Source organism: Chanodichthys erythropterus, chromosome 10 (genome assembly GCF_024489055.1).
Source record: "Chanodichthys erythropterus isolate Z2021 chromosome 10, ASM2448905v1, whole genome shotgun sequence".
NCBI lineage: Eukaryota > Metazoa > Chordata > Actinopteri > Cypriniformes > Xenocyprididae > Chanodichthys > Chanodichthys erythropterus.
Window position 1 is genome coordinate 32567151 of NC_090230.1, and position 27711 is coordinate 32594861.

The 27711-nt window shown below is 36.0% G+C and overlaps 2 protein-coding genes across 4 annotated transcripts; both read right to left on the reverse strand.

Moving 5' to 3' along the window:
* Nucleotides 1-30: 30 nt before the first annotated feature.
* On the reverse strand, nt 31-7791 carry ykt6 (YKT6 v-SNARE homolog (S. cerevisiae)). The gene is made up of 8 exons (XM_067397370.1): nt 7509-7791; nt 6853-6974; nt 6508-6590; nt 5941-6041; nt 4183-4287; nt 3969-4034; nt 3792-3893; nt 31-3625 (listed from the first exon to the last, which is right to left on the reverse strand). The coding sequence occupies exons 2-8, from the start codon at nt 6954-6956 to the stop codon at nt 3590-3592; spliced, it is 597 nt and encodes a 198-aa protein (XP_067253471.1). The 5' UTR covers nt 6957-6974; nt 7509-7791; the 3' UTR covers nt 31-3589.
* Nucleotides 7792-9123: 1332 nt separating this feature from the next.
* On the reverse strand, nt 9124-26506 carry aebp1a (AE binding protein 1a). Of its 3 annotated transcripts, none has more exons than XM_067398961.1 (20): nt 26005-26506; nt 23782-24039; nt 23641-23700; nt 22327-22401; nt 22169-22252; nt 21909-21971; nt 21731-21790; nt 21144-21221; nt 20658-20767; nt 18309-18448; nt 18140-18224; nt 17905-18049; nt 16434-16513; nt 16143-16266; nt 15736-15932; nt 15462-15635; nt 13842-14226; nt 11791-11930; nt 11542-11641; nt 9124-9914 (listed from the first exon to the last, which is right to left on the reverse strand). In XM_067398961.1, exons 1-20 carry the CDS (start codon nt 26273-26275, stop codon nt 9415-9417), a joined length of 3129 nt encoding a protein of 1042 aa, XP_067255062.1. In that variant the 5' UTR covers nt 26276-26506; the 3' UTR covers nt 9124-9414. The 3 variants fall into 3 exon arrangements, with proteins under 3 accessions (XP_067255062.1, XP_067255061.1, XP_067255063.1); XM_067398960.1 differs by having other exon boundaries at nt 9125-9914; nt 22327-22404; XM_067398962.1 differs by lacking the exon at nt 26005-26506 and adding an exon at nt 25333-25442 and having other exon boundaries at nt 9125-9914; nt 22327-22404.
* Between the last annotated feature and the right edge of the window lie 1205 nt (nt 26507-27711).

Consider the following 27711-nt stretch of genomic DNA (forward strand, 5'->3'; position numbering starts at 1 on the left):
TAGTCAACATGTTCAATTTTAGTACAATTAATGAGTATGTGAAGGGGAACAATTATTTTTAAACATCACTAAATGCTTGGATTCTTCTAAAATGAGCCAGCAATAATTTGGCAATGGCAATTACCAGAAGAAGGCACCTCAAAAGGTCTTACACTAGTTTATCAATTGGTTAGTTAGTTAGTCGTACACCTGAAGTGTAACTTGTCTATTGCAGAGGGCAGATTTGAGCGCACACATTTAAATGTGAGTATAACACTGTCATGTTTCCTGTGTTGAAACATCTCAACCATTCAAAAGCAAACACAGAACAAGTGTTCACTGAACATAAACATCGACACACACACACACGACAATCCATGGAGTAAGAAATTTCAGTCCACCTCTAGTGACGTATAAAAACCACAACATTAGCGTCTGAACATATTGTAGTGATGAGTTTAAGATGTGTAGATTCTGGAGTTCATCACGTCAATCATACAAAACTTTCCTCTAGTGCCAGCTGGTACAGTATATATACATCTATCTACTGAAAAACAAGTGAGTGAATCCCATGAAAAACATGGATTGGGTTATATTTCACCACAAAAAATGTCTATTTTGCATAAACAAAATAAAGCATATTTTAAGACATTTTCATCACGATTAAGCACATTTCACCCTTAAATTCTCATTACTGTAAAACATATTCCAAATTAATTTCCATTATTCACAACTGTTTTAAACTTTTTTGTGTGTATTAAAGGCACAATATGTACATTTTCGCCACTTGAGGTCGCCTATTCAAAATAAAGGCGTAGCATGATGACCCCAAGATTGAGTGCAGAATCATGGGAGATGTCACAGTCGGGAAAATAATCAGACGGGAAGAAATCATGCTCACAGATTAGATTATTAACATTACTGTAATATGAAGCTGAACGAGGCCGCTGGAGCGAACTTTTATTATGCCGCAGTCGCCGCTTCAGATTCTTCTGCTGGAGTAACACAGCACTGTTCATCATATTAGATACATTTGAGTGTGTTGAAAATGTCCTGGTTAAAATTGCTTACTTCTCTGGATTGAAAAAATCTGGGATAATGTAAGTACACAAGTCAACAAAAAATATAACACTGTTCTAGTGGTTTTTGGATATTTTAATCCAAAAATCTTACATATTGTGTCTTTAAAAATTTTTAAACTTGTAATTTAAATCCGCATAAAGGCAGTACAATAAATGTCATGGCATATATGTGCTTTACTATTTAAAAAAAAAATACATTATGTTAATGAAAAATCAAGGGAATTTGTGCTTAATTGTTACAATTAAAAAAATGATTGGTCCAAAATGTAATTTTTTTTTTAAATAAATAATAATAAAAATATTATGATTTTGGAGTAAAATAAGACCTAGGGCCAGTTGCATAAACTTAGCTACTAAGTTAAGACTATATAAATGACTATACACTATGCACTCAACCGTGTTGTATATGAATGTTATTTTGTCATCCAACATCAGAGTCTGAAACCCCTCCCCCTCTGCTATGTAATTAAAGGGATCCTTGAATATGATTTCACTTTTTTAACTTTAGTTAGTGTGTAATGTTGCAGTTTGAGCATAAACAACATCAGCAAAGTTACGACACTCAAAGTTCAATGCAAAGGAGATATTTTCTTACACAGAAATCTCTTTTTAAGGACTACAACAAACGGCTGGTAGGGACTACAACAAGCTTCTTTCTGGGTTGGTGACATCACAAACCCTAAAATTTACATAAACCCCGCCTCCGAGAACACAACAAAGGGGGTGGGGCCATGTTGGGCTGCTTTAGAGAAGAGGAAGAGTTGTTGTAGTAGAGTGTTGTTGACATGCTGTCATTTTACGCCGGACTGCTTCACAAACGAGGATCAATTCAATGCTGGATTTGCACAAAAGATTAATATGACGACACATACTAGTGGATTCTAATAGTTGTAGCTTCTTCCTGAGTCTCTCCATCAGTGTCGACTCCGGTTTGAACAATGTAAGGCTGAACACCGTTACTGACAATCCTCATTTCGTCTGCGTGAGATTCTCCAGCTTTGTTGTTGTTGAGCTGTTAACGCTCCGCCCTCTTCTGGAAAGGGGGCGGGAGCAGCAGCTCATTTGCATTTAAAGGGACACACACAAAACAGCATGTGTTTTTGCTCACACCCAAATGGGGGCAAATTTGACAAGCTATAATAAATGATCTGTGGGCGATTTGGAGCTGAAACTTCACAGACACATTCTGGAGACACCAGAGACTTACATTACATCTTGTGAAAAGAGGCATTGTAGGACCCCTTTAAAACTGTGACAGTTGAGTGCATGAAGGACAAACCATGACCAACTAGCAGTTAACCAAGCGGTAATCAGTCTTTTCCAACTAGACCAATCTACCATTTTACATAACTGGCTTTAAAAAGTTAGAAGCAGTCTTGATAAAAAAGTTTAGACTAAATTTGAAGACTAGTATTCAGTTTATGCAACCGGTCCCTGGACATGTTCTTCACGGGTTCACCCAGATAATGCTGGTTTTACCCCAAACTTTTGTGCATCTATATTTAAGCTTTACAACAAGAGAAAAAGCACATTAATTTTAAACCAGGAGCCTTGAGGCTGTTAGCAGCAAAGCATCATTAGATTGGATACAGCATTTGAGAAGTCCAGCGAGAGTCATGTGACCAAACACAATCACTAACACAGCACAGATTTACACTCACAACCGCGTTTACCGTCGCACGAGGATCAAGGGGGCTGATTTCACAGTAAACCACACTTTAAGGCTTTATTATTACTCTCAAATATCACAATACATGTTCTTTACGAACCACCAGCTGGTTTACTTATAATCAAATAAAAATACTGTAGGAATGTTTCATATGTGCACTGACAAAGCATTAAAAAAAAAAAATTAAGATACAGGGAACCAAGGCCAATATGATTCAGTTATTTATTTACATTTTCAAGAGAAAAAAGTATTAGAATAGTACACAAACAGACTTTTAATTTGGTCAGTCACTCATGGGGTGCACAATATTGAGGATTGAGAATCCAAACACATCGATATTTAACACATCGTTTACTGTTGTCACATTTAAAAAAGAATTCACGCTACATGTTCACTCTACAAGGCGCTTCAAAACTGCCAAAGCCGAATAATGGGTTTAAATATAGAGATTGCAGCATTTTCACTCACATGTTCTCGTTGATAAGGCTAAATAAACAGTCTGATATCAACACACTTGTGTCTAAGGCACAGCGGGGACGTTTGACTCGAGCCCCTCTATGCTTTTATCCGTATCCGTTTTGAGCTTGTGCCAGACCCTGAGGAACCGCTGAAGAAAACCAAGTTCTCACACAACATGAAAACCGACGGCAGAGTAAGTGTGGTGCATCATGGGAAATCAGCCCCCTCTGAGCCTGTCATTGTATACCGTTGGATGGTTTCTCTCATGTATTCGCTATGACTGCTGCATGATAAAAGCACCAGCCCACACCAGGACAGAGAGAAAGAGAGGGGAAAAAAATAGAAAATCAGAGAGGAGAGGTGGCCGAAGAGTCCAGTCCAATCAGATACTTCATCGCGATCACATGACCTCACAACATGAGTTCTGCTTGCGTGCCTAGAACATAAAAAACAGTAACATTAACATCACACACTTGGCACAAGTATGAGCAATAAGAAAACATAATGAAGCTTTAAATTTGTATAATGGTATTGACATTAATGAAACAAGCAATAAATTGCATGTCCTGCTGCTGTGTTTCATGTGCATGTAAAGTACTGACCGTTTTATAAAAGGCTTTTGATTGGTTTCCCAGATGCTCTGATTTCTGAACTAAATCATCCAGTTTTTCTCCTCTCTCCAGCAGTGACTCCATCGTGTTGTGCTGGAGAAACACATTAAATTAAATGCAAATGCCAATGTATTCAAAAAACAAGGACTGCAAAAAAAGCCTGCTCACCAAAATAATTTTGGTTTCGTCCAGTTCAGCTTGCACTTTGGTCATAGCATCAGCCTCACGTGGATTCTGCAGAACAGGAAATAAACTGTTAGATGTAATAAAAAGTGCTGCGTTTACAAATCAAGTTCCCTTAAATCCATTGAATAAAAATATTGACCACAACATGGCTTATCTTGCTGAAGCCGTTTCGTTATTATTTTCATTGTTGTCACACCTGGTATCTAGCCAGATGGCCGTCCAGTGCCGTGTACTGAATGGTCGCAGGTGATCCAGAAGGCCAGTCTATACTGTTCACCTGCTTGGAGAACTCATCCAACACCTACAGACAACCACAAACCCGGTTAAGAGAGAAAATGATGACGCATAATCAATAAAAATCTCCATTTTTAAAATATTATTTTAAATTATATTTTATATTAAAATAGACATTTAAATTGACACATTATGGTTTTTATTGTACTGTCTTTATACTAATAATAAATAGATAGTAAAGTCTGTAGACTGGATGGATATGTAGAATATATAGAATGGATAGATGTATAGATGGACGGATGGATATATAGAATGATGGATGGATGGATATATACATGGATGATATATAGAATGATGGATGGAGCGATGGATGATATATAGATGGATGGATATATAGAATGGATGAATGGATATATAAATAGACGGATGGCTGGATGATATATAGAACGATGGATGAATATATAAATGGACGGATGGATGGATGGATGATAAATAGAATGATGGATGGATGGAGCGATGGATGGATATATAGATGGATGGATGGATGGATATATAGAATGGATGGAGATATAAATAGACGGATGGATGGATGATATATAGAACAATGCATGGATGGATGAATATATAAATGGACGGATGGATGGATGCATGGATGATATATAGAATGATGGAGCGATGGATGGATATATAGAATAGATGGATGGATATATAAATAGACGGATGGATGGATGAATGTATAAATGGAAGGATGGATGGATGCATGGATGATATATAGAATGATGGATAGATGGAGCGATGGATGGATATATAGATGGATGGATGGATATATAGAATAGATCGATGGATATATAAATAGACGGATAGATGGATGATATATTGAACAATGCATGGATGGATGGATGAATATATAAATGGACGGATGGATGGATGCATGGATGATAAATAGAACGATGGATGGATGGATGGATGGATGGATGGATGTATAGATGGATGATATATAAATGGATGGATGGTTATATAGATGGATGGATGATATAAATGGACGGATGGATGGATGATATATAGAACAATGGATGGATGGATGAATATATAAATGGACGGATGGATGGATGCATGGATGATATATAGAATGATGGATGGATGGAGCGATGGATGGATATATAGATGGATGGATGGATATATAAATAGATGGATGGATGGATGCATGGATGATATATAGAATGATGGATGGATGGAGCGATGGATGGATATATAGATGGATGGATGGATATATAGAATAGATCGATGGATATATAAATAGACGGATGGATGGATGATATATTGAACAATGCATGGATGGATGGATGGATGAATATATAAATGGACGGATGGATGGATGCATGGATGATGGATGGATGGATGTATAGATGGATGGATATATATAAATGAATGGATGGTTATATAGATGGATGGATGATATAAATGGACGGATGGATGCTGGATGGATAGATAGATAGATAGATAGATAGATAGATAGATAGATAGATAGATAGATAGATAGATAGATAGATAGATAGATAGATAGATAGATAGATAGATAGATAGATAGATAGATAGATAAAGCTAAAGTATATCAGAATGTTTGCTTTCTCAAGCTAAAATAATAATAATAACTGTCAGTATTCATCTTGCTAATATTATTAGTATTGGTTATGAGAAGCTGAAAGTCAACAAGATGCACCTTATCCAGTAAAGTGAAGCAGACTCTGGAGGGATATTCACTGTCTGCGATCACAACGCCACCGAGATTGTCATTCCGCACGTAAACGTGACACAAGTACTCTAACAGAGAAAAACATGCTTTTATGAGCAGTTCATCCTTACAAATATATTAAAATACATGACATACAAGTTTCAACAGAAATTACATGTTTTTTTACTTTCTGTACTTTAGTCCTACTTAAGTGCAGTTAACTGCATTTAATGCAAATTTAAAACATTTAATTGCAATTAATTGTCAGAAAACATTACATTCAGGTTGCACTTAAGTATATTATTCCCATAATTTGTACTCTTTTTAAAAATATCCTAAAGTATACTTATTTTTCATAAGGGGATGCATTCTGTATCACTCTATTAAAGTGATTTTGAGGCCCTCAGAAGCTCAGCTGATCAGTTTGGGCCTTTAATAACACAGTAAACCTAATAACTAGTCCTTCATCCTGCACAAGCTACAAATAAACTCAACAGCTACAATGAGGCCAGGAAGAAACATGTAAGACTTCATCTTGATCATGTTATCTCTGACCTTGCTCTTTGACAGACGCACGACTTCCTAATGCCGAACGCTCAACGATCAGAGCGCTGGTGAATGTCATGAACTCCTGAACACTGGGAAAAAAAAAAAATCAGTTTATAGTTTGCAGTCAGCTGCAATGATAACAGTTGATGGACCCCATTGACTTGAAGAAAATACCATGGAAGTCAATGGGGACCATTTCCGACATTCTTCAAAATATCTTCTTTTGTGTTCAGCACAATTCATACAGGGTTGGAACAACTTAAGGGTGAGTAAATGATGACCGAATTTTCATTTTTGGGTCCCTTTAATAAAAGCAAACAGTGACATATGTACAAGACTTCCTAGATGTACCTGGATCTCTGGAAGAAACTGAATGATGACAGATCGTACGCCGCCTTCAACAGGTTGGTCTTCGTTGAGCTTTTATACAAGATGCTCAGACTGTAGAGTTTCATGGTGTTTCTGGGCAGGACCTGCAACGACATATCAACAAAAACGACACATTATTTTATGATAATGTGAATTATTGATTATTCAGACATATCAATGATTGACTTGTACTGATTATACCAAACACAGCAGTCATTTAGCTTAGATCCAAAGTGACACCATTAGATTCCCTGGTTATGATCAAGAACACAATGGTTCATGGGGTTTGAACCTACAACCTTTTAGTTGCCACCTTGATCTTTAACCACTACACCACACCCATATATAACAGATAAGGGCACGCAGGGCCTCTAGAAAGGTTCCCAACACATGGAAACCTCGTATCAGATCATCAGAAGGTTTATAAATAGGTTGTTTTAGCCTCTATTCTGATGTGTCATCATTATAATTCAATACAGTTCAACAGGCTGATGACTAACAGCTGCTTAGCAGTCATGCTAGCTCTAAAATTGCCCGATGTCTCCAAAATAATCGTTCTTAATCTTAATCTTTCTTAAACCGTTTCGATAATGTAAGATGTGACATTATATATAAACATAAATAATTGTCATTCTTACCTGCTTTGTTTAAAACAGCCAAGACTGAAGCTAATCCGCTAACAGCTAATCTAAACAGGTCAGAATAACTTTTATTTAACGTTATTTGTCTAAACTGACAACGGTGTCTCTGGCGTGCTATTATGGAAATTAAAATAATTGCTATTTGTATTATGAATTATAATATCGCTGGCATTCAGGATAGTCCAGGTTTACAGAAGGTAACGTATTTAATCAGATCACAACTATCCGAGGATTTTTTTTCAGAAACTTGCTAGCTGGCAGAAAGCGGCATTTCAAAATAAAAGCGCCTCACTCACACCCATATTAGCTGATGCGCACAAAATACAAGTCTCAGGTCCATATTCACGAAAGCGGACATGGAAAAATAATTTTTGGAGAAATAAAAGTCCCTCATAAACACGCATAAAAGCTGACGTACGCAAAACAAAAGACTCTAGCAAGGGCTCTAGGTGCACGGTGCACGTTCGTGAAAGAGAAAATAAAAGTCCCTAGTCCATGTCCACATAAAAAGCATAGATATGGTAAATAGTCCAACAAATGTCCCTAATTCACACCCATGGGCAAATTAAAGCCATAATAATCCTGCAGAATTTTTAATATCTTTTTTTTTTTAAATATACTGCTAAAAAATTAAAATCATCCTAAAACGCTTTGCTCTTAGCAGGTTCTTACAGAAGAGGATTAGGGCCAAGCAATAACAAAAAAAATTAAACCTTCTCGAGATTAAAGTTGTTAAATTTCGAGAAAAAATGTGTAAAATTTCGAGAAAAAGTCTAAATAAAATGTTGAGAATAAACTTGTTAAATTCCTAGAAAAAATGTCGTTAAGTTTAGAGAAAAAAGTCGAGATAAAATGTTGAGAATAAAGTCATTAAATTACGAGAACAAATTTGTTAAATTATGAGAAAAATGTCATTAAATTTCGAGAAAAAAGTCAAGATAAAATGTTGAGAATAAACTTGTAATTTAATGAGTTTATTCTCAACATTTTATCTCGACTTTATTTTAGAAATTTAATGATTTTTTTCTCAAAATTTAACGAGTTTATTCTCAACATTTTATCTCGACTTTTTTCTTGAAATTTTAAATTTTTCTCATAATTTAACGAATTTGTTCTCGTAATTTTTCGATTTTTTCTCGAAATTTAACAAGTTTTTTCTCGTAATTTAATGAGTTTATTCTCAACATTTTATTTCTACTTTTTTCTCAAAATTTAACAACGTTAATCTCGAGATGGTTTTATTTTTTTATTATTGCTTGGCCCTAATCCTCTTCTGCAGGTTCTAGTCTGTTTCCCAGTCTGTCTACAAACTATCCCATCAACCATTTTAGCATTATATAATGCTAATTAATCTTTTTATAATTAGCGCAAGATTTTATCATGATTGACTCACAATACAATAGTGCTTAAAGGATTAGTTCACTTTCAAAAAAAAAATATGGGGGTGAGTAAATTATCAGGAAGAATATTTTTGAAAGTGAACTAATCTTTTAATTAACATCAATGTACATATCTTCATTAAGTGCATGATGGTGATAGTTCATTTGAAACTACCACTTAATGTAGGCTACATATAAATGTACACAAAATTGTATTTTCACTTACATTATACATAACATGAAAATCACAATAACATAAAATGATACTGAAACATTTTATTAGAAAAAAAGTGAACTTTAAAATATTCGTGTACACAAGCATGTCATTTGAGAACAGCTCAGAATTAGCTAATTTTGCCTTCTTTTAATAGTAACACCTCATTCTTGTGACTATTCACATAAGACACCTTGAATTAAATAATAATGATATTTCTGTTTTTTAAACTCTGTTCCACAGAGAGCCTGATTTGTAATTTATGAATGCTTAAAGCCTAAAGAGGGCAATATTTCCATTCAATCCTCCTCTAATCTTCATCTATTCTGTACTCAAAGTTATAGTCTTGAGTGGTTGCATTGTCCAGTTCGAACCACAAGTCAAACCAAGAGGACTCTGTTGTTGGCACTGCTGTTGTGGTGGGTGGAGGTGTAGTCGTGGTTGGTGTCATGGTTGGTGTTGTAGTCGTGCTGCCTTTCATCCTCTCCATTCGCAGCTTGCGCATGCGCATCTGTCGCAGGCGACGCAGACGTTCATTCTGGGGGGCCGCAGCGGCCCCTGTGCTCTCGACGCTGATGCGGTTGTTTGTGTTTCCGGGGGTGTTGGTAACCAGTCTTGGCCTCTTCCCACTCTGGGCCATGATTTGTCGGATACGAGCCCAGTTGGATTTGGTCAGAGTGAAGCTGCAGGGTGTCGCATTGGCATCGTAGCCCACAATGCAAAGACGAGTCTGAGAAGAATAACCATCCGCTCTTGCTGTAACGCGATACTCGCCTGGGTTCAGAAGACGCCAGTAATCGCCAGTGACAGCTTTAAGAAAAAGAAGTCTGGATTAATATAACATACAACCTCAATATTTTACAATAAGGTTTCATTTGTTAATGTGAATTAAGAATGAACAATGCTTCTACAGCATTTGTTAATCTCAACATTTACTACTACATTATTAAAATCAAAAGTTATATCTGTTAATATTAGTTAATGCTCTGTGAACTAACATGAGCATGATCGTTTTTATTAACTAACATTAACAAAGATTAATAAATGCTATAAAAAAATATTGCTTGTCGTTAGTTCATGAATTAACTAATGTTAATAAATGAGACCTTATTGTAAAGTGCAGCCAAAAAAAATCATGCTTTTGTATATCATAATTAAGACATAAAGTCGAAATTATGACATACTAAGTCATAATTATGACATTAAAAAGTCAAAATTATGACAAAATGTCATAATCATGACATTTTAAGTCAGAATTTAAACTTTTTGTCATAATTTCAACATTTTAATGTCATAATTATGATTTAGTATTTAATCATTTCAACTTTTTGTCAGAATTTCAACTTTTTAATGCCATAATTATGATTTAGTATTTAATAATTTCAACTTTTTGTCAGAATTTCAACTTTTTAATGTCATAATTGACATTTTAAGTCAGAATTTTAACTTTTTTATCAGAATTTCAACTTTTTAATATCATAATTGACATTTTAAGTCAGAATTTAAACTTTTTGTCATAATTTCAACATTTTAATGTCATACTTATGATTTAGTATTTAATAATTGTAACTTTTTATCAGAATTTCAACTTCTTAATGTCATAATTGACATTTTAAGTCAGAATTTCAACTTTTTGTCATAATTTCAAATTTTTAAATGTCATAATTATGATTTAGTATTTAATAATTTCAACTTTTTGTCATAATTTCAACATTTTAATGTCATAATTATGATTTAGTATTTAATAATTTCAACTTTTTGTCATAATTTCAAATTTTTAATGTCATAATTGACATTTTAATTCAGAATTTCAACTTTTTGTCAGAATTTAAAATTTTTAATGTCATAATTATGAATTAGTATTTAGTATCTCAACTTTTTGTCGTAATTTCGACTTTTTAATTTCATAATTATGAAATCAAAATTGACAAAAAGTTAAAATTCTGATTTAAAAAGTCACAATTATGACATACAAAAGTCAGTTATGACAGAAAGTCATTATTTCTTTTTATCTAGTAATTTCGAGTTTTTCATTTCATAGTTATGACTTAGTATGACTTCATAATTGTGAGTTAAGGGCCATTCACACAGAATGCAAGACGCCGGCATTGGAATGAGGAAAAAACACAAGGTCTCAAGACTTGAGTTTTTTAAAAGTTTAACAAATTTTAACTTGACCTCAGAATTTTTAGAATGCCATGTCAAGCATTAGATACTGCAAAAGAAGCTAAATGCGAGTGCAACGGTCAAACATGTCCGTCTAGCACGCATTAACATAGAAAAACGATGGAAAAGTAGTGCAGTGGAATGAAAAAACACATTCTGTGTGAGCCAGCCCATAGTATGTCATAGTTTCAATTTTATCTTATAATTTCAACTTTTTATGTCATAATTTTGAGACTTATTAGGCCTATTAGGATGAAAGAATGTCTGTTACCTGTTTTGACGTCATGTTTGATTCCCTCCACTGACACTGTGGCATTTGCTAGAAGATTCCCTTCGACATCTCGCACAACTCCTTTAATGCCTCGATGCACCTGCGGGTCACATGAAGCATGTCTTTTGAGACTTTGTTGCTGTTATACAATGTGCATTGTCTAGAAATAGAAATTCTGCATCTTCTGGCTTTGAGCTTCATCCACTATGTGATCTGACACAGAGATCTGAACTGTATGTGGTTTGTAACCTGCTCAATGAAAGCCAGCAGAGCCTCTCGGTTGTTTTCCCACTCTGATGCCAATTCGCTCTCATGAGGAAACTTATCGCACCCAAGAAAGATGGAAATCTCAAAGCAGTTGGTGTGCAGGTAGCTGAAATCGTTCATGCCTGAAGCAACACAGAAAAGTGTAATTGTAAGATGAGATTTTTCCTTTTATAGAGGAGTTTTTAAGTGCCTCTACTGTATCTGTCAATGCAACAGATATTTATGCAGGCCTATAGAGGCATTATATTAACACAATGTCTTATAATAAAGTCAACATTTTACTCCCACAATATGGCATATTTATGAAAATGCAGTGCGGGAAAGAATGGAGTCTGGTGGTCAGAGGGGAGGGGTTAAAAATAAGAGGGATTTGTGACATCAGAAAAGAAAAGTCGTTTCAAAGGTAAAGCATTTTGATTCAAGATTATGAAGACACTTTTATCTCTAGAATAGCATGAATCATTTACAATAAGACCAAGAATGAATATTATGAAAGTACTCACAGGGAACATTCTTAGAACTTTGGCTAACATTCTGGCAAGGTTCTCTCAAAGTTATGAACAAACATTAATAGAACATTATTTCAAAGTTACATGGTCTTTAATAACATTCTCAAAATGTTCATGGAACTTTTATTTTTCTGAAACATTAATAAATAATTTTTTAAATGATACTTGTTTCATATTGTTTCAAAAGTACGGAGCCCCACATGACATGCAGGAAAAGAAATAGTAAGTTAATTGTGCGCACACTTTACTAATTTGTTTTCTCGATTTGCTAAATTGTACAATTTACTAATTCGTCGAAATAAATTAGTAAATCGTGCGCACAATTCAGCAAATCGAGGGAACGAAATAGTAAATTGTGCACATTACTTATAAATCGAGGGAACAAATTAGTAAATTGTGCACACGATTTAGCAAATCGAGAAAACTAAATAGTAAAACGTGCGCACGATTTATAAATCAAGGGAACAAATTAATAAATTGTGCACACGATTTAGCAAATCGAGGGAACAAATTAGTAAATCGTGCGCTTGATTTATAAATTGAAGGAACGAAATAGTAAAGTGTGCACACGATTTAGCAAATTGAGGGAACGAAATAGTAAATCGTACGCACGATTTAGCAAATCAAGGGAACAAAATAGTAAAATGTGTGAACGATTTAGCAAATCGTGGGAACTAAACAGTAAAATTTGTGAACGGTTTAGCAAATCTAGGGAACGAAATAGTAAATTGTGCACATGATTTATAAATCGAGGGAACAAATTTGTAAATTGTGTGCACGACAGCAAATCGAGGGAACGAAACAGTAAAATGCGCGCACAATTTAGCAAATTGAGGGAACAATATAGTAAATTGTGCGCATGATTTATAAATCGAGGGAATGAAATAGTAAATTGTGTGCACGACAGCAAATCGAGAGAACGAAACAGTAAAATGCGCGCACAATTTAGCAAATTGAGGGAACAATATAGTAAATTGTGCGCATGATTTATAAATCGAGGGAATGAAATAGTAAATTGTGCGCATGATTTATAAATCGAGGGAATGAAATAGTAAATTGTGCGCATGATTTATAAATCGAGGGAATGAAATAGTAAATTGTGCGCATTATTTATAAATTAAGGGAACGAAATAGTAAAATGTGCGTACGAATCAAGGGAACAAATTAGTAAATCATGCGCATGATTTAGCAAATCGAGGGAACGACAGTAAATCGTGCGCATAATTTATAAATTGTGGGAACGAAATAGTAAAACGCGCACACGATTTATAAATGGGGGGGGGGTACATTTTGCACACGCAAATCGAGGGAACGAAATATTAAGTCGTGCACAAAATTTACCCTCTTTTTTTTTCTTTTTTTTGTCAGGCTTTTGACTTTTTCTTATGTTCAGAGAATATAGAAATAATGTTTACATAACATAATGGGAATGTTAGCCAAACATTCTTAGCACACATTTTTGTGACCTGGGTAAATATTATGTTTACTTAACAAAGATTAGAATTTCTTTTTATCATCACATACTGCCCACAACCGGCTTCCAGCTGGCCCGGTTGATGATGCCCTGGCCGCCCGTGATGTCATCGGTATGACAGGAACCGCGGTGGTTCTCCGTCATGGTGAGGTGACTGTGCGCGTACGTCATGGCGAGCCACCGAAACAGGTTTTCATCCGCAGTCTCGCGAAGAGCGCCCTCATTCTGTCGCTGAATCCTGGCCCATGTTTCTTCGTTCATGTGGTGATACTCAAACCCCGACTGACTTCCCCTGCTGACCGCACCCGTGTCCCTGGGTGGACGCTGCATGTCGAAAGGATACGTGACAATCTTCTCTCCACCCTGTAGATTAGCGCCCAGAACGAACGGCGTCCTCTCCATCCAACTGATGATTGCCTTCGTTTCAACGGCGACCTAGAGTACAGTTTTTTTTTTGTAAATGAAACTCTGGAAAATAAATTACTGACAATACTATTCTGCCTTCAAGTCATATCAGAATTATGTTTATGAGATAAGCGCCATTGTATTGATCTTCGGTCAGGTTTAGTTTTAAGCCCAAAGTATACTTCACTTTTTCTCGTGGTCAAAAATGAGCGCATTGGAAATGAATGGGAGACAAAATTCATCTAGTGGACACGTTTGGTACTGCGCCCAAACAAAATCTTACTGAAAGCTCATTTTTTGCGATATCAAGCTCAAATTGTTTAGATTTATGACTTTGATTTTCTTGCCATTTTAGAGTAAAACATGTTTTTGAAAATATAGATATATTTCACATAAAAACTGAAAATAGTATGTTTGTGCTTTTTTATTACAATAAACATAAAATTATTTTTTTTACAAAATAAATAATAATTTATTTTTAAATTTAAGTAATGCATGGTGATGTTTAAAAAATTAGATGGAAGAGAAAATTAGATTTCAATGCTTTTGTCGAAAAATGATTGCGTTCCCCAAAGAAACATGTTGGATTATAACTACAGTGTAAATATAATTTGGTACCATAAAATCCCCCTAAAAATACAAAATATTAAATTAAAAACATTAACCGAATAAAATATAGTACATTTATTTCTTTGAAAATAAATTTCTGTCATTTTTGACTGACACGCGAAGAGCAACAGAGGGTTAATCATAAACTTCAGACTTAAAAATTAAAAAAGTATGTTTACGTATTTTTATTTGGAAACATTACAGAACCACTAAGTTCAGGTGACATGGTGATAGAAAAAAATTATGAGATGGGAGAAAAAAAATTATATTTCGATGCATGCTTTTGCATTCACTTGCAAAAATTTGCATTCTCTCATAAAAGTATTGCATTCTCCGGAGAAACTTTGCGTTCTCTCGCAAAACTATTGCATTCGCTCAAGAAAATGTGTGTTCGCTCACAAAAGCAATTCTTTTTTTGAGCAAAACTTTTGTTGACTATGCAAAAGCATTTCCTCCCTTCTAATTTTTTTAAACATCACCATGCATTACTTAAATTTAAAAATAAATTATTATTTATTTTGTAAAAAACTGAAAAAGGATGCCCAATCCATTTATCTATCTACCCATCTATTTATTTAGATTTTTTGTTTTTGTTTTTAATCATTATATAATTGCCAAACTTGAAGGCATATTTGTGTTTAGGCTGTTTCACTCACAGAGCCATTGAGAAAGTTCTCAGGGATGGGAATGTGGTGATTGGGAACAATCCGTGGCACCCATCCCCTGTCCTCTGCACCCCACAGGACACTGTTCAGGTCTGGGAAATTCTGGAAAATGTCGTATCCCTCCTCTGTCCAGTGGCCCAAAGCCCAGTTTCCCATTTCAGAGCCCTAGACAAACAAGTATCCGCCCAAGTAAACAATGAGTCATATGACAAACAGAAATGGCATGGGCAGAGAACAGAGAATATTTGTTTAAAGTGTGTCGCACCATCTCAAATGCCAGCTCATAGGCATCAGGGTTCAGAGACGGCACTAGATGGATGCGCACTCCTTCCACAAGGCGGCGCACTCGCGGATTGTCGTCATTGTATTCTTTACACAGGAACTGCATCAAGAGCAGCAGAAGTTCCCTGCCCAGCACTTCATTCCCATGAAGCCCTGCTGAGTACCGGAATTCTGGTTCACCTTAGAAAAACATGGTTTGACATGGTTTTTAAATTGGAGGAAATGCGTGATTGACCACTACAGTTTTGATGCAATTGGCCATTGACCAACAAAATACCTGTATCTATACACAGTGAGGTGCAAACATTTAACTTTTTTCCATTTAAACCTAAAAATAAACAAGTTTTAATATTTGAAAAATGAAGTTATGACATATATAACATCTATAACCTGTCTCATGTTCTCCAGGGTTATCTGAGATCTCCATGGCGTACATCTTCAGCCCTTGAGAGCTTTTTCCGATGTTGTATATTCTGGTGATGTTGGGACATTCTTCATTTATGACCTTCATCATCTGTTTATACACACATATATGAAAACATTTGCTGGACAGCAGCTCTTCCACAAGACTACAAAAGAGTTGCAAAGTAGAGTCCAAACTTCACGCCTGACGTGTTGTGACGTGCATCTGAACCTCAGCTTTGACCTCGGTGACCTTGAGAATACCTGTAAACGTCTCACCTGTCTCATCTCTTTGTAGTTGTGATGCCTGTAATCCAGATCATCCGTCGGTGGAACGTCGTTCTCAGTTGGATAGTTAGCTGGAAAGAGAGACTCGTTTGAGCTTAAAGTCGTACATGTCAAAAAGTATGCTTTTTTGATTGAAAAATGTGATTTGAAATCACATTTAGATATGGAATGATTTATATATGAAAGCCAATTTCTGTCGTACAAGACAAAAATCATAATTGTAGACTTTTAGACTTGCATGACAAAATATGATTTTTTTTCTTAAATTGGAAAATATTGATATGAAATGGAGGCCCATTTCTGCCACTTAAGAAAAAAAAAATGTTTTGGTAAATCATAATTATGGGATTCAAAAGTTGTTATTAGTATTAATAATTGTGAATTATATAATTATTATAATTATAAACATTATGACATAAAAAGTTGAAAGTATGAGATGATAAAATCTAAATATGACACAAAATGTAAAAATTATTACACTAGGTCATGAGCTAAAAAGTCACTTATGAAAAAAAAAATCTAAATTAACACACTAAGTCATAAGGAGATGAAAAGTCAAAATTATAAGATAAAAAGGCATTATAATAAGGTTATAATAATGAGATAAAGTCATAATTATAAGATAAAATTCAAAATTGGCATTAAATCATGAGATAAAAAGTAAATATTATGAGCAATTGAGACATGATTATGAGATTGAAAAGTTGTAATTATGAAATAAAAAATTGACAAGTTGAAACTATATGAGAAATTATGATATAAAATGTCATAATTGACATACAAAGTCATGAGCTAAAAGTCATTATTATGAAAAAAGTCTAAGTCTAAGGAGATAAGTCATAAATATAAGAAAACAAATGCATAACAATAATGTCATATGAATGAGATAAAGTCATAATTATGAGAAATTAAGTAATTATGAGATTAAAAGATCTAAATTATGACATAAATCGAAATTAGAAATCTTTGTAGTCATAATTTTGACTTTTTATCTCATGATTTATGTCATACTCACGTCTTTTGTGGATTAATATCATATATCAAGGCAGTAACCATGTCTTGAACATTGAGGGGGACCAATTTTTTATAAAGCATAAAGAAATAAAACAGTGAAGGAAATTCTAGTTCTAATTCTAATTGGGAAATTTTGAACTATTTGCAAATAATATTTGCATTAATTATTAGCTGATTATCAAATATTAACTGATGCTTTGTGAACTTTAAACCCGTCTGTTTTCTGTGTCTGTGGTGGTTACAGCCCTGCTCACTGCATCTCTGGATGTAATTTGGGAATAATTGGTGGCGCTAGAAGGTCCAACCACATAGCTCTATCCCTCCACCCATTAGATCCACAGCGGTAAAGCTGGACTAGGTCAAGCTTAGAGCTGGATGTCACTTGTCTCTGCAGTGAGCACCACTTGAAATGAATGCATCAGACTCAGATGAGAGCTGCAGTGCTTACTGGGTAACGGGCATCCGAGCACTTCAATCCTCATGCACAGGCTGCCATTCCAGCTCTGTGGCAGAATACGGATGTAACGCGCCACAACAGGATATGAGAACTCCGTCATTACTGGAGTGTCTTTATCCACATTCCCATAAAAGAGCTGTTGGATGAAGAAGAAAAAACAATATCGCTATTATATGGCTATAATATAGTTTTATGCCGTTTTAACATAAAGTGTATGTGAACCGACCCACTCGGCGTAACCATCATGAAGCACCGTCCATTCCCGGCTGTCGTTACTGAAGGCCACGAAATACGACGACACAAAGTCATCACTGGAAGAGAGAAGGAAGCATCGCCTTGTCTTTCTGCAGCACTTGTTATCAGAAAAAGCCAGAATGTTTTGATTCCTCTCTTACTGTGACTCTGAGTTCCTGCCCTGCGTAATGACCCCAGTGAACTCCACCTCTCGACGGGCGTTCACCTGAAACCAGTGCTCCTTCTCCTCCGTGTCAGCACACCACGCTCCGCCGTAAACATCCTCCTCATCAGCTGAGTTCTGGAAAACAAGTGAGTGGAGTTTGTCACAGCATGATATCTATCCTAAAGGGGCTATATGTAAGATTTTCACATAAAAATACCCCAATATATTTGCAGATATTTAGGAAACATGCTAAGTTCACCTACTCGTTCCTCAGAAAAACAATGCTACAGCCAGATATTCTACTTTGAAATGTGCGTTCCGTGTCGGAATGCCTGTCTTTGTTTCGGTCTGTGCGAAACCATGTGCTGCCAGTTTATCCAATAGTACTTCGACATTACAGGTTGCCAGTTGGTGCGTATTGCAGCCGTGAAAACCAGCAAACAAACAGGGTCAGAGAATCGCAGATTCTACCTGACCTAAAAAGCCTCTGCATTCATCTAAAAATCTCCATGAACGACAGCATATTAAAACAGATAAATCAACTCATCAGCTTACAGTGTGTAAGTCTCCTCAGCTTTCATTGTCAATTGCGCTCCCTCTTGTTGCGTGTCCTCAAGCTGGCCACCCGCGTCTTTGAAGGAGGGGGCGGGCAAACAATATTTTGAATTTGGACTGCAGTACCTATTTCGACCACTGGGTGTCATTCCTACATATACTGCTCTCACAAGTACTAAAGTCAAAGTCCCTTCAAGGCAAGTTATTTCACTCGGCGGCTATCTTTGATATGCCTCTCAGGCAGCTATTTCAGTCATGCAAATGCATCTCGTATCTCTTTGAATGGTGTTACGCCTGCCTGTTGCCCCCTGCTGGCTCTGCTAGACAGTGCAGATGTTAGTTGGGCAACAGGTGCATGCTATTAGTAATTAATCCTCTACTATGGCGTTTAGTATGTAAGATCTGGGCGCTCTAGAGTAAGGTCTCTCTCTCTCAATTTTTCTCTTGTTTGTATAATTTTCTTAATATCATTTTCCTTTATTAATTGTTTGTGTCAGAGAATATTTAGTTACCACACACGCATGTTTTTTTCCCCTAGACGTTGGTTTTCTTTTGATTGTTTAATATCTGTTTTCTTGTTTTGTAAATAAATTGGTTTATTGTTTAAACCATTTGTTGTTTGCCTCTTTTATGTTGCGATATATGAGCCAGCCGTAACATAAAAATGGGGGCTCGTCCGGGATTTTGAGCGTTTGTTTGAGGGAGTATTTCTATTGTCTCTTCAGGATTTCCTGAGGATTGGCTTGCACTCCGGTTAGTTAGAGTGTTTCAGCTGGGCTGCGTGTGAGCGGTCCTTCCATCGGAACACTATTTGTTGTTTTGTTGATTTCTCTGCATTTTGTTTGGAGTTTTTGGAAGGAAATCCTGGGTGGGGATACGCTCCACATCAAATTCTCCAAAGCTGTTCACCAAGCTTACGATTAAATTTCATACTTGAAATCACCAATAAATCCTGACAACAACTGTCTCATAGGTTTGGTTTTAAAACATTAAAATTGTGTGTGTGTGTGTGTGTGGGTGGGGGGGGGGTAATGCATTTTTCAGGCTGGTTCAGCTAATGCGCATGTGCAGTCCTAAGTGCGCATCTCATTTAACACTTATCCCTGGTTTCACAGACAAGGTTTAAGTCTAGTCCTAGACTAAAATGCATATTTGAGGGTACCTATTATGCCCCTTTTACAAGATGTAGTCTCTGGTGTCTCCAGAATGTGTCTGTGAAGTTTCAGCTCAAAATCCCCCACAGATCATTTATTATAGCTTGTCAAATTTGCCCCTATTTGGGTGTGAGCAAAAACACGCCATTTTTGTGTTTGTCCCTTTAAATGCAAATGAGCTGCTGCTCCCCGCCCCCATTCCAGAAGAGGGTGGAGCTTTAACAGCTCAACAACAACAAAACTGGAGAATCTCACGCAGCCAAAATGAGGATTGTCAGTAACAATTTTCAGCCTTACATTGTTCAAACCAGATTTAGTGAGTTTTTGCTTAAAACAAAAATATATATATAAAAAAATATGCCAGTGGATTTGAATTAAGATTATTTTTCTGACCCCATACGCAGATATTTTTTCTTGCTTTAAGCAAAAACTATATATTTATTTATTTATTTTTTCAGAAAAATAAGGCTTTTTCATCTCAAGCAAATATATAGTGATTTACGAATGTTTATACATTTGTACTTGAAAAGAAGTTTGCATTTCAATAGCTGATATTTTTGTGGCACAGCTATCCTCCTTACAATATTTGATTTCTTATGAAACTGTAATGTGGTTTGACTGTGTATTTACAGTACCTGCATGTTCAGACGTCCTCTCAGGGCTGAAAATCCATGATGAGACATCGAAGATGCCAGTATTTGGTCGTCTTCCACTCGATGGGACTCCAAGCCAAGAGGAGGACACTCTGAAAGACGGGAAACACTGGATCATTCTTACTTAAAGGCTCGTAAATCCTATGATAACGGCACTGACAGCTTTCTCCGAACAGTTATATTTCAGACACCGACTAACTATCTTTCATTTTTTACAGAGGAAAACCATTTGTGCTGAACAAAGGCTGAAGCTGGAGCCAACAGCAGTCCTGAGCCCAAAAAGCCAGAAACTCCAGCTGGAAACCAAAATCACAGTGGGGGAAGAACATGTCGGCTCTGACATTTACTGCTTTCAGCTCAGGGTTTGCTCACTGAACTCACAGAAAACCAAATACCCACGTCCAGAAGAGCCGTGTGTTTTTGCTCTGATTATAATGTGATTTGTGGCTGTTTTCCAGAAATACTCACTCTTTGGCTCGGCATAAGGAACCGTCTGCTTTCTCCTCTCCTCCTCCTCCTCTTCCCACATCTTCCGTAGTTTTTCCGCTATGTAAGCGAATAGAGAGACTGAGTGACTTGAAATAGTTGAAACTGGTACATTTTTGTTATTTTTAGCCTTATTTCATAATACATCTATTCAATAAATGGCAGTACAACTCAGAGAGAGAAATGTGCTAAAAAACTTGCATGTTTAATTCATAATTGTCCATTTTTTAATGAATATATCATGCTTCTAACGTTTTTAGCCCACAATCAAAAGATTTTTTTAAGAAACTGCAGCCTATTTTGCGTTGCAACATTATGTACATTTTTAACTGACATTTTCATAACAATTAAGCATGCATTGCTGAAAATATTTATTTTCTGTCATAGTAACATTTTTAAAAGGCACAAAAATACAAACAAAACAGCTAAATGCTTTTTAATAAATAAAACAAAAAAGCATTTTTCACTACATCTCATTTTACTCAGACCACCCAAAAGCTGGTCAAACTACGCATGCAATAAAAGCAAATCCTCTTTCTTTTTAACAAACATTAAACTGATTTACAGACCCTTCTCCTCTTTGGCTTTTCTTGCTTTTTCCAGCTCTTCCTCCAGCTTCTTTGCCGCCACTGATTTTTCAGAGAGAGTAAATTAGGTTAAAAATATTCTGTACATTCAAAACATTATGACATATTCAAGCTCTTTGATATAGACAACTTGAGAAAGATCGAAAAGGTGCAAACGTACAGTCAGCATAATCATATTCCTCATACCAAGGGGCGATTGTTCGAGGAGTGGTAGTGGTTTCCTCTAGAGGAAAAAAATAATAATTTGACAAATGTGAGTAATAGAGAACATTACATGATATTTATTTGCTATTATTCATGCACTACATTTCTTGCTCATTTCATTGCATGTCTGATGTCCTAGGGTGGTTTTTAGCATGTTGCTACATGTTTTTTTGTTACAATAGTATCAATTTTTCCAGGTTTTATAGGTTTTGTTACCTGGGATTGGTAAGTATATACTTGGGTCATCAGTGGTGGCCGGCTTCTTGACTTTAGGGATGAGGTCAGGCTCTGGAACTTCATCTGTCAGGTGATATAATAGTTTATTAGTAGTAGTGTTTTGAGAATTTGTTTGTAATGTATTGCTTCAAACATACGTCTGGCGTCCCAGTAATCCGGGTCGTGCTCTTTTGGTGAAGGCGGTGTTTTGGTGTCTTTCTTGCTGTGGACGTCTACTGTAAGAAAAAAGAGAGATAACCAAAGAGAAATATTGTGACTACCCAGCTCACAGGGAATGTTCTCAGAACTTTGGCTCACGTTAAGGTCCCTCAAAGTTATGAGCAAACATTGTTAATAGAATGTTCATTCAAAATTGTTTCGGAATGTTTGGAGAACATTCTAAAGTGTCACGTAATAATAGAATGTTTCCTTAACATTTGAATAACCAAGAATAAAACTGTTATGAACATCAAGTTTGATTTTTTAAGTAACAATTTTCACTCTTTATGTAGTATGTCCAAATTTGACTTTTCATCTCATAAATATGACTTAATATATCATGACTTCCCTTACTAAAAATAAGTATATTTAAAGTTAATTTCATGAAGTATATTAAGTATATTTTAAGCATACTTTATGTAGTAAGTAATATTAATGTACAATACTTGTAAGTGAACTATTTCAGTACTACTTGGGACTAACTTCAGTGTATAAAAGTATACTTTTAAGTGTAATAGTAGTAAACTTTGAGGACACAACTAGTTTGCAACTACGTTTTTTGTTTGTCCTGCAGCTATACTACAAGTGAACTTATAGGTGTACAGATAATTTACTAGTTAAATACTTGTAGAATATTTCTAGTTCATGAATGTACAATTTGAAGTATACTACTAGTTTAGTAGTTACAGCAAGTATACTTGTAATTTTCCTTTAAGTGAACTTTAAAGTATACTATGATTTTCCTATTTAGGCATTAATTTTTATACTTGAAATATACCTTTAACTGTACTTTAACTCTTTATCCGGAACAGAGCTTCTGCTTTAAAAAAAAGTAGCTTCATGCATTTGTTTATTATCAACACTTGAATGTGGGCGAGTTTCATAATTATGATTTACCAAAGCCTGATTTTGTTCTTATGTGGCGGAAATGGGCTTCCATACATATGGAATTAAAGGTGAAGTGTGTCATTTGATGCTAAGGATTTCTAGATGGTTTCATCTCCAAGTCTCTGATGTTCTGGTCTCAGGTCCGTTCTTCTTCTTTTTTTTACCACAGTGTTTACACTCCTCAGGAAGTCAATCTACCAATGACTTATAATTAGGCCCACGTTTGCAGAAAGCTTCAAAGGCTGAGATCTGAAGACTAAAACAAGCTCTTAATGACTTGGGATTGGAGAAAGCATTGACACACTTCACCTTTGACATGCTTTGCAATGTGGCTAACTTTCTATGTGTTGTGTATGTTTCCATACCATGATCTGGGCCAATGGGTTTCTCAGTCTCCGTCTTCTTTAGTGGTACTGTTGGAAATACTGAGCACAGAAACTGCATTTAAAGACCACATTAGGATTCACTTTAAAATAAAAATGTTCCAGAAGATTGTATAAACGTACACGTGTCCCATCCCAGCTCCAAGAGCAGTTTCTCCTCCTCTTCCTCCATGGTTGACTTTTTGGTTGGTTTAGTTTCTCTAGTTGTTGGCTTTGTGGTGGGCTTCGATGCCTTTGGCTTTTTGGTGGGTTTTGGAGGCTTTGGCTTCTTGGTGGGCTTTGGGGGTTTGGGTTTCTTTGTTGGTTTTGGGGGTTTGGGTTTTTTGGTGGGCTTCGGTTTCTTGGCTTTGGCCTCCTTCTCAGCCGCCTTCTTTGCCTTGGCTAGACGATAAATGAAAGAATAACATATACAAGGGTTTTTTAATGATATGTATTTTTCTATCCCCTTATTTTTTGCCCAAAAATTACATAAGAATCTAATGAAGTGTGTCAGAGGGTGAAAGCTTTTTTGATGCAAAGTTTGCTTATTTGTCTTGTACATTTATGTTAAACTTATGCTTTTTCTTAAACCCAGAGGTAAATGTTTCTCCTAAAATTCCTTGGGATGAATAAAAAAGAAAAAATATAAAAAAATGATCCCTTTTGCACTTTTCTTTTGAACAGGCGCCCCTTTTAATCACACATAAAGATGTCACACTGACATGTTGCCTATTTAGACGGCGGCTTTCTGTCAAACTCATAGTTGTCAACATTTAACAAATCAATGAGAAGCTTTTATAAAGTTTTACAGCTGTCATAAACTACTGAAACTACTCTGATGGTGGAAGCAACACTTGAAATACTATCAGATTAAATCCAGACCGTGGAAACACAAATAAATCACCGCTTGAATTGGAAGTCATCCCTCTCTCTCGCAAAACATTTCATCAGATATGAATTACTACCCAAAGTTTAAAGACTTAACGTTAGCAGAGTTACAAAAAATGTCTCTTTAATATCTTTAATGTTTTCTCTCCTTGGCAGCAATAAGATTAAATGTAAATAAATAGTGAAAATTTTGCTGCTTTTGCTTCTGAGAAGAATGGCGTAGGACTTTTTTAAACTACTTTGAAACTATTAATTTTGAAGTAGAAAGTCTGGTATTTTCTTGTAAAACATACTCCATTAATCTTTGTTTTAATTAAAACTTTATTTACAACTACAGATTTCTCCTCTAGAGTTTCAAAAGAGATGCTCAAATAAGTCTCAATATGAACTATGAAACATGTCTCATCAAATGCACCACATTCATTTAAAGGGGACCAATTATGCCCCTTTTCACAAGATGTAATATAAGTCTCTGGCGTCTCCAGAATGTCAACAACAAAGCTGGACAATCTCACGCAGCCAAAATGAGGATTGTCAGTAACGGTTACATTGTTCAAACCGGAGTCGACACTGATGGAGAGACTCAGGAAGAAGTTACAACTTTTAGAATGAAACTGGACGTTCAGGGTTTATGTAAATTTTGGGGTTGTAGTCCTCAAAAAGCGAAAATATCTCCCTTTGCATTGAACTTTGAGCGTTGTAACTTTGCAGATGCTGTTTATGCTCAAACAGCAACATTACACACTAACTAAAGTTAAAAAAGTGAAATCATAATCAACCACCCCTTTCACAGCTTTATAAACTTACTGCATGTCAACTATTGACTCTTTTTTGTCCCCAGATGTATTAGTTCATACTTCAATACAAGATGATTGAAATCTTCCGAGCTACAAAAGAGCAATAAAATTTCCCTCAAGATGCTGTGTAACTTCCTTCTGGTGATCACTTTCACGCCGCTGAAGGAGAGCTGTCACACACACGGCCGCCTCAAACAGATCCGATATCTCTGAGAGTTTCAATTCAAACCAAATGTCGGCTCTGTCTCTCTTCCTGTCTGTGTTTCCCAAACCTCACAGGACTCTGACGTGAGCAACACAGAGAAGGAGAGAGAAGCCCACAGAATATTTGTTTTCGTATTCAAAACCTGTAATGCTCTCAGAAACCATCTGTGATTCTCATTCAACCCACAACTAACTGTAATTTCATTCCCACATGCCTCCTTCACATTTGTTTTTTCCAGATAAAAGACAAAAAAAAAGTGTGTCAGTGGACTGACCAGTCATGGTTTCACTAAAAATGTTGCACAACCTCAAAGGAGCCAGTAAAGCGTTTGGTTGAGCCAGATATGTGTCATTATGACAAAGCACAGCCTTCCTATCATACATGAAACTGTGGGCTGCAACCACCAAAAACCTCGTTACATAAAGTCTAAATGTCTTATTCTGTTCAGTGTTTGATCACATCATAAAAGCAACTTACCAGCTAATATCTCTTCAGATGTCTTTTTACCCTTTGGTTTTTCTTTTCCAGCCATTTCTTCTGCTCCAGGCTCGTCCATCTGAGTGTCTTCAGAAAATCCATCTTGTAGATCTTCTCTTTTTGAAATAACGCCGCTGTTTTGCCTCATTTGGATGCTTCTGGTTTTCTGTTTGGACTTGGCTGCATTAACCAACTCATCATTGATAACAAATGTCAAAATCCAGCACAGGGCAAATAAGGTTGCGTACAGAGAAATCCTCGGTGCCTGCATGGTTTTCTGGGATCTTCTACACCAATGCTACTGATTAGAGATGGTCTCTCTTTAAATGGTAAATGTGTGACAGTTGGAAAAGCTGGGACTCGTCAGGTTGTCTATGAAAAGTAGTTCATCCAAATGTTTGGATATTCTTGGAATCTGCAGGAGATGGTATCAATGAAGCTGGTGTGGAAGTCAGATGTAACAGGGATTGTGGCTGTTTTCCCTCTTCCAGTGGAATGGAATTCCGCTGACATCCCCCTCCGAGTGAGTGAGGAGCAGGACAAAACCCACAGAGAAAAGGAGGAGGAGACTGAGAGAGAGAGAGAGAGAGAGAGAGAGAGAAAGTACAATTGTGTTCAAAGGTTTGGAGGAAAGTAAGACAATCTTTACTGCTTAATATTTTTGAGGGAACCGTAATATACTACCATTCAAAAGTTTGAGAAAAAGTAAGATTAAACCCTTCTGTTGTGTTTGGGAGAAGATTTTTTTTTCCCCAAAAATGTTAGTTAAAGGGGTCCTTGATTATGATTCCCCTGTTTTAACTTTAGTATGTAATGTTGCTGTTTGAGCATAAACAAAGTTATGACGCTCAAAGTTCAATGCAAAGGAGATATTTTCTTTTACAGAAATCACTTTTTAAGGACTACAACAAATGGCTGGTAGGGACTACAACAAGCTTCTTCTTGGGTTAGTGACATCACAAACACCAAAATTTACATAAACCCCGCCCCCAAGAACACACAGAAACGTCCAGTTTCATTCTCAAAGTTGTAGCTTCTTCCTGAGTCTCTCCATCAGTGTCGACTCCGGTTTGAACAATGTAAGGCTGAAAATCGTTACTGACAATCCTCATTTTGGCTGCGTGAGATTCTCCAGTTTTGTTGTTGTTGAGCTGTTAAACCTCCGCCCTCTTCTGGAAAGGGGGCGTGGAGCAGTAGCTCATTTGCATTTAAAGGGACACACACAAAAACGGTGTGTTTTTGCTCACACCCAAATAGGGGCAAATTTGCCAAGCTATAATAAATGATCTGTGGGGGATTTTGAGCTGAAACTTCACAGACGCACTAGTGTGATAAACAGTGCATTTTTCCATATTTTGTTGAATATTGACAAAATTATCCACAAATAATGTTTTTTGAGGATCATATATCTCAGATCAATGAGGCCTACAATTAAAAACCTGTGCTAATTGAAAGAAAATATGTTGACAAAAAGATTTAATCCAATATTTGGTGATAATATAGCATAACGAGAGATTTACAAGCAATTTTTAAAAGGCTGGTCATTTTTGACTGGGAACATCAAAGGTGTTACAAGGTTTTCAACACGACGTAAGCAACAAAAACTGTTTTTAACAGTGATAATTATAAGAACTATTATTAATAATACCATTTAAACACCAATGATAATTAGCAATGCAGGATATTAGAATGATTTCTGAAGGATCA

Excerpts from the sequence above, each read along its gene's own strand:
- aebp1a (XM_067398960.1), bottom strand. The coding sequence starts at position 26,275 with ATGCAGGCACCGAGGATTTCTCTGTACGCAACCTTATTTGCCCTGTGC. Across the intron at positions 24,040-26,004 it reads ATCTGAAGAGATATTAGCTG|CCAAGGCAAAGAAGGCGGCT; the intron begins GTAAGTTGCTTT and ends TTTATCGTCTAG. Across the intron at positions 23,701-23,781 it reads GGAGCTGGGATGGGACACGT|TATTTCCAACAGTACCACTA; the intron begins GTACGTTTATAC and ends TTCTGTGCTCAG.
- ykt6 (XM_067397370.1), bottom strand. The coding sequence starts at position 6,956 with ATGAAACTCTACAGTCTGAGCATCTTGTATAAAAGCTCAACGAAGACC. Across the intron at positions 4,035-4,182 it reads GCCATCTGGCTAGATACCAG|AATCCACGTGAGGCTGATGC; the intron begins GTGTGACAACAA and ends CCTGTTCTGCAG. Across the intron at positions 3,894-3,968 it reads ACGAAACCAAAATTATTTTG|CACAACACGATGGAGTCACT; the intron begins GTGAGCAGGCTT and ends GTGTTTCTCCAG.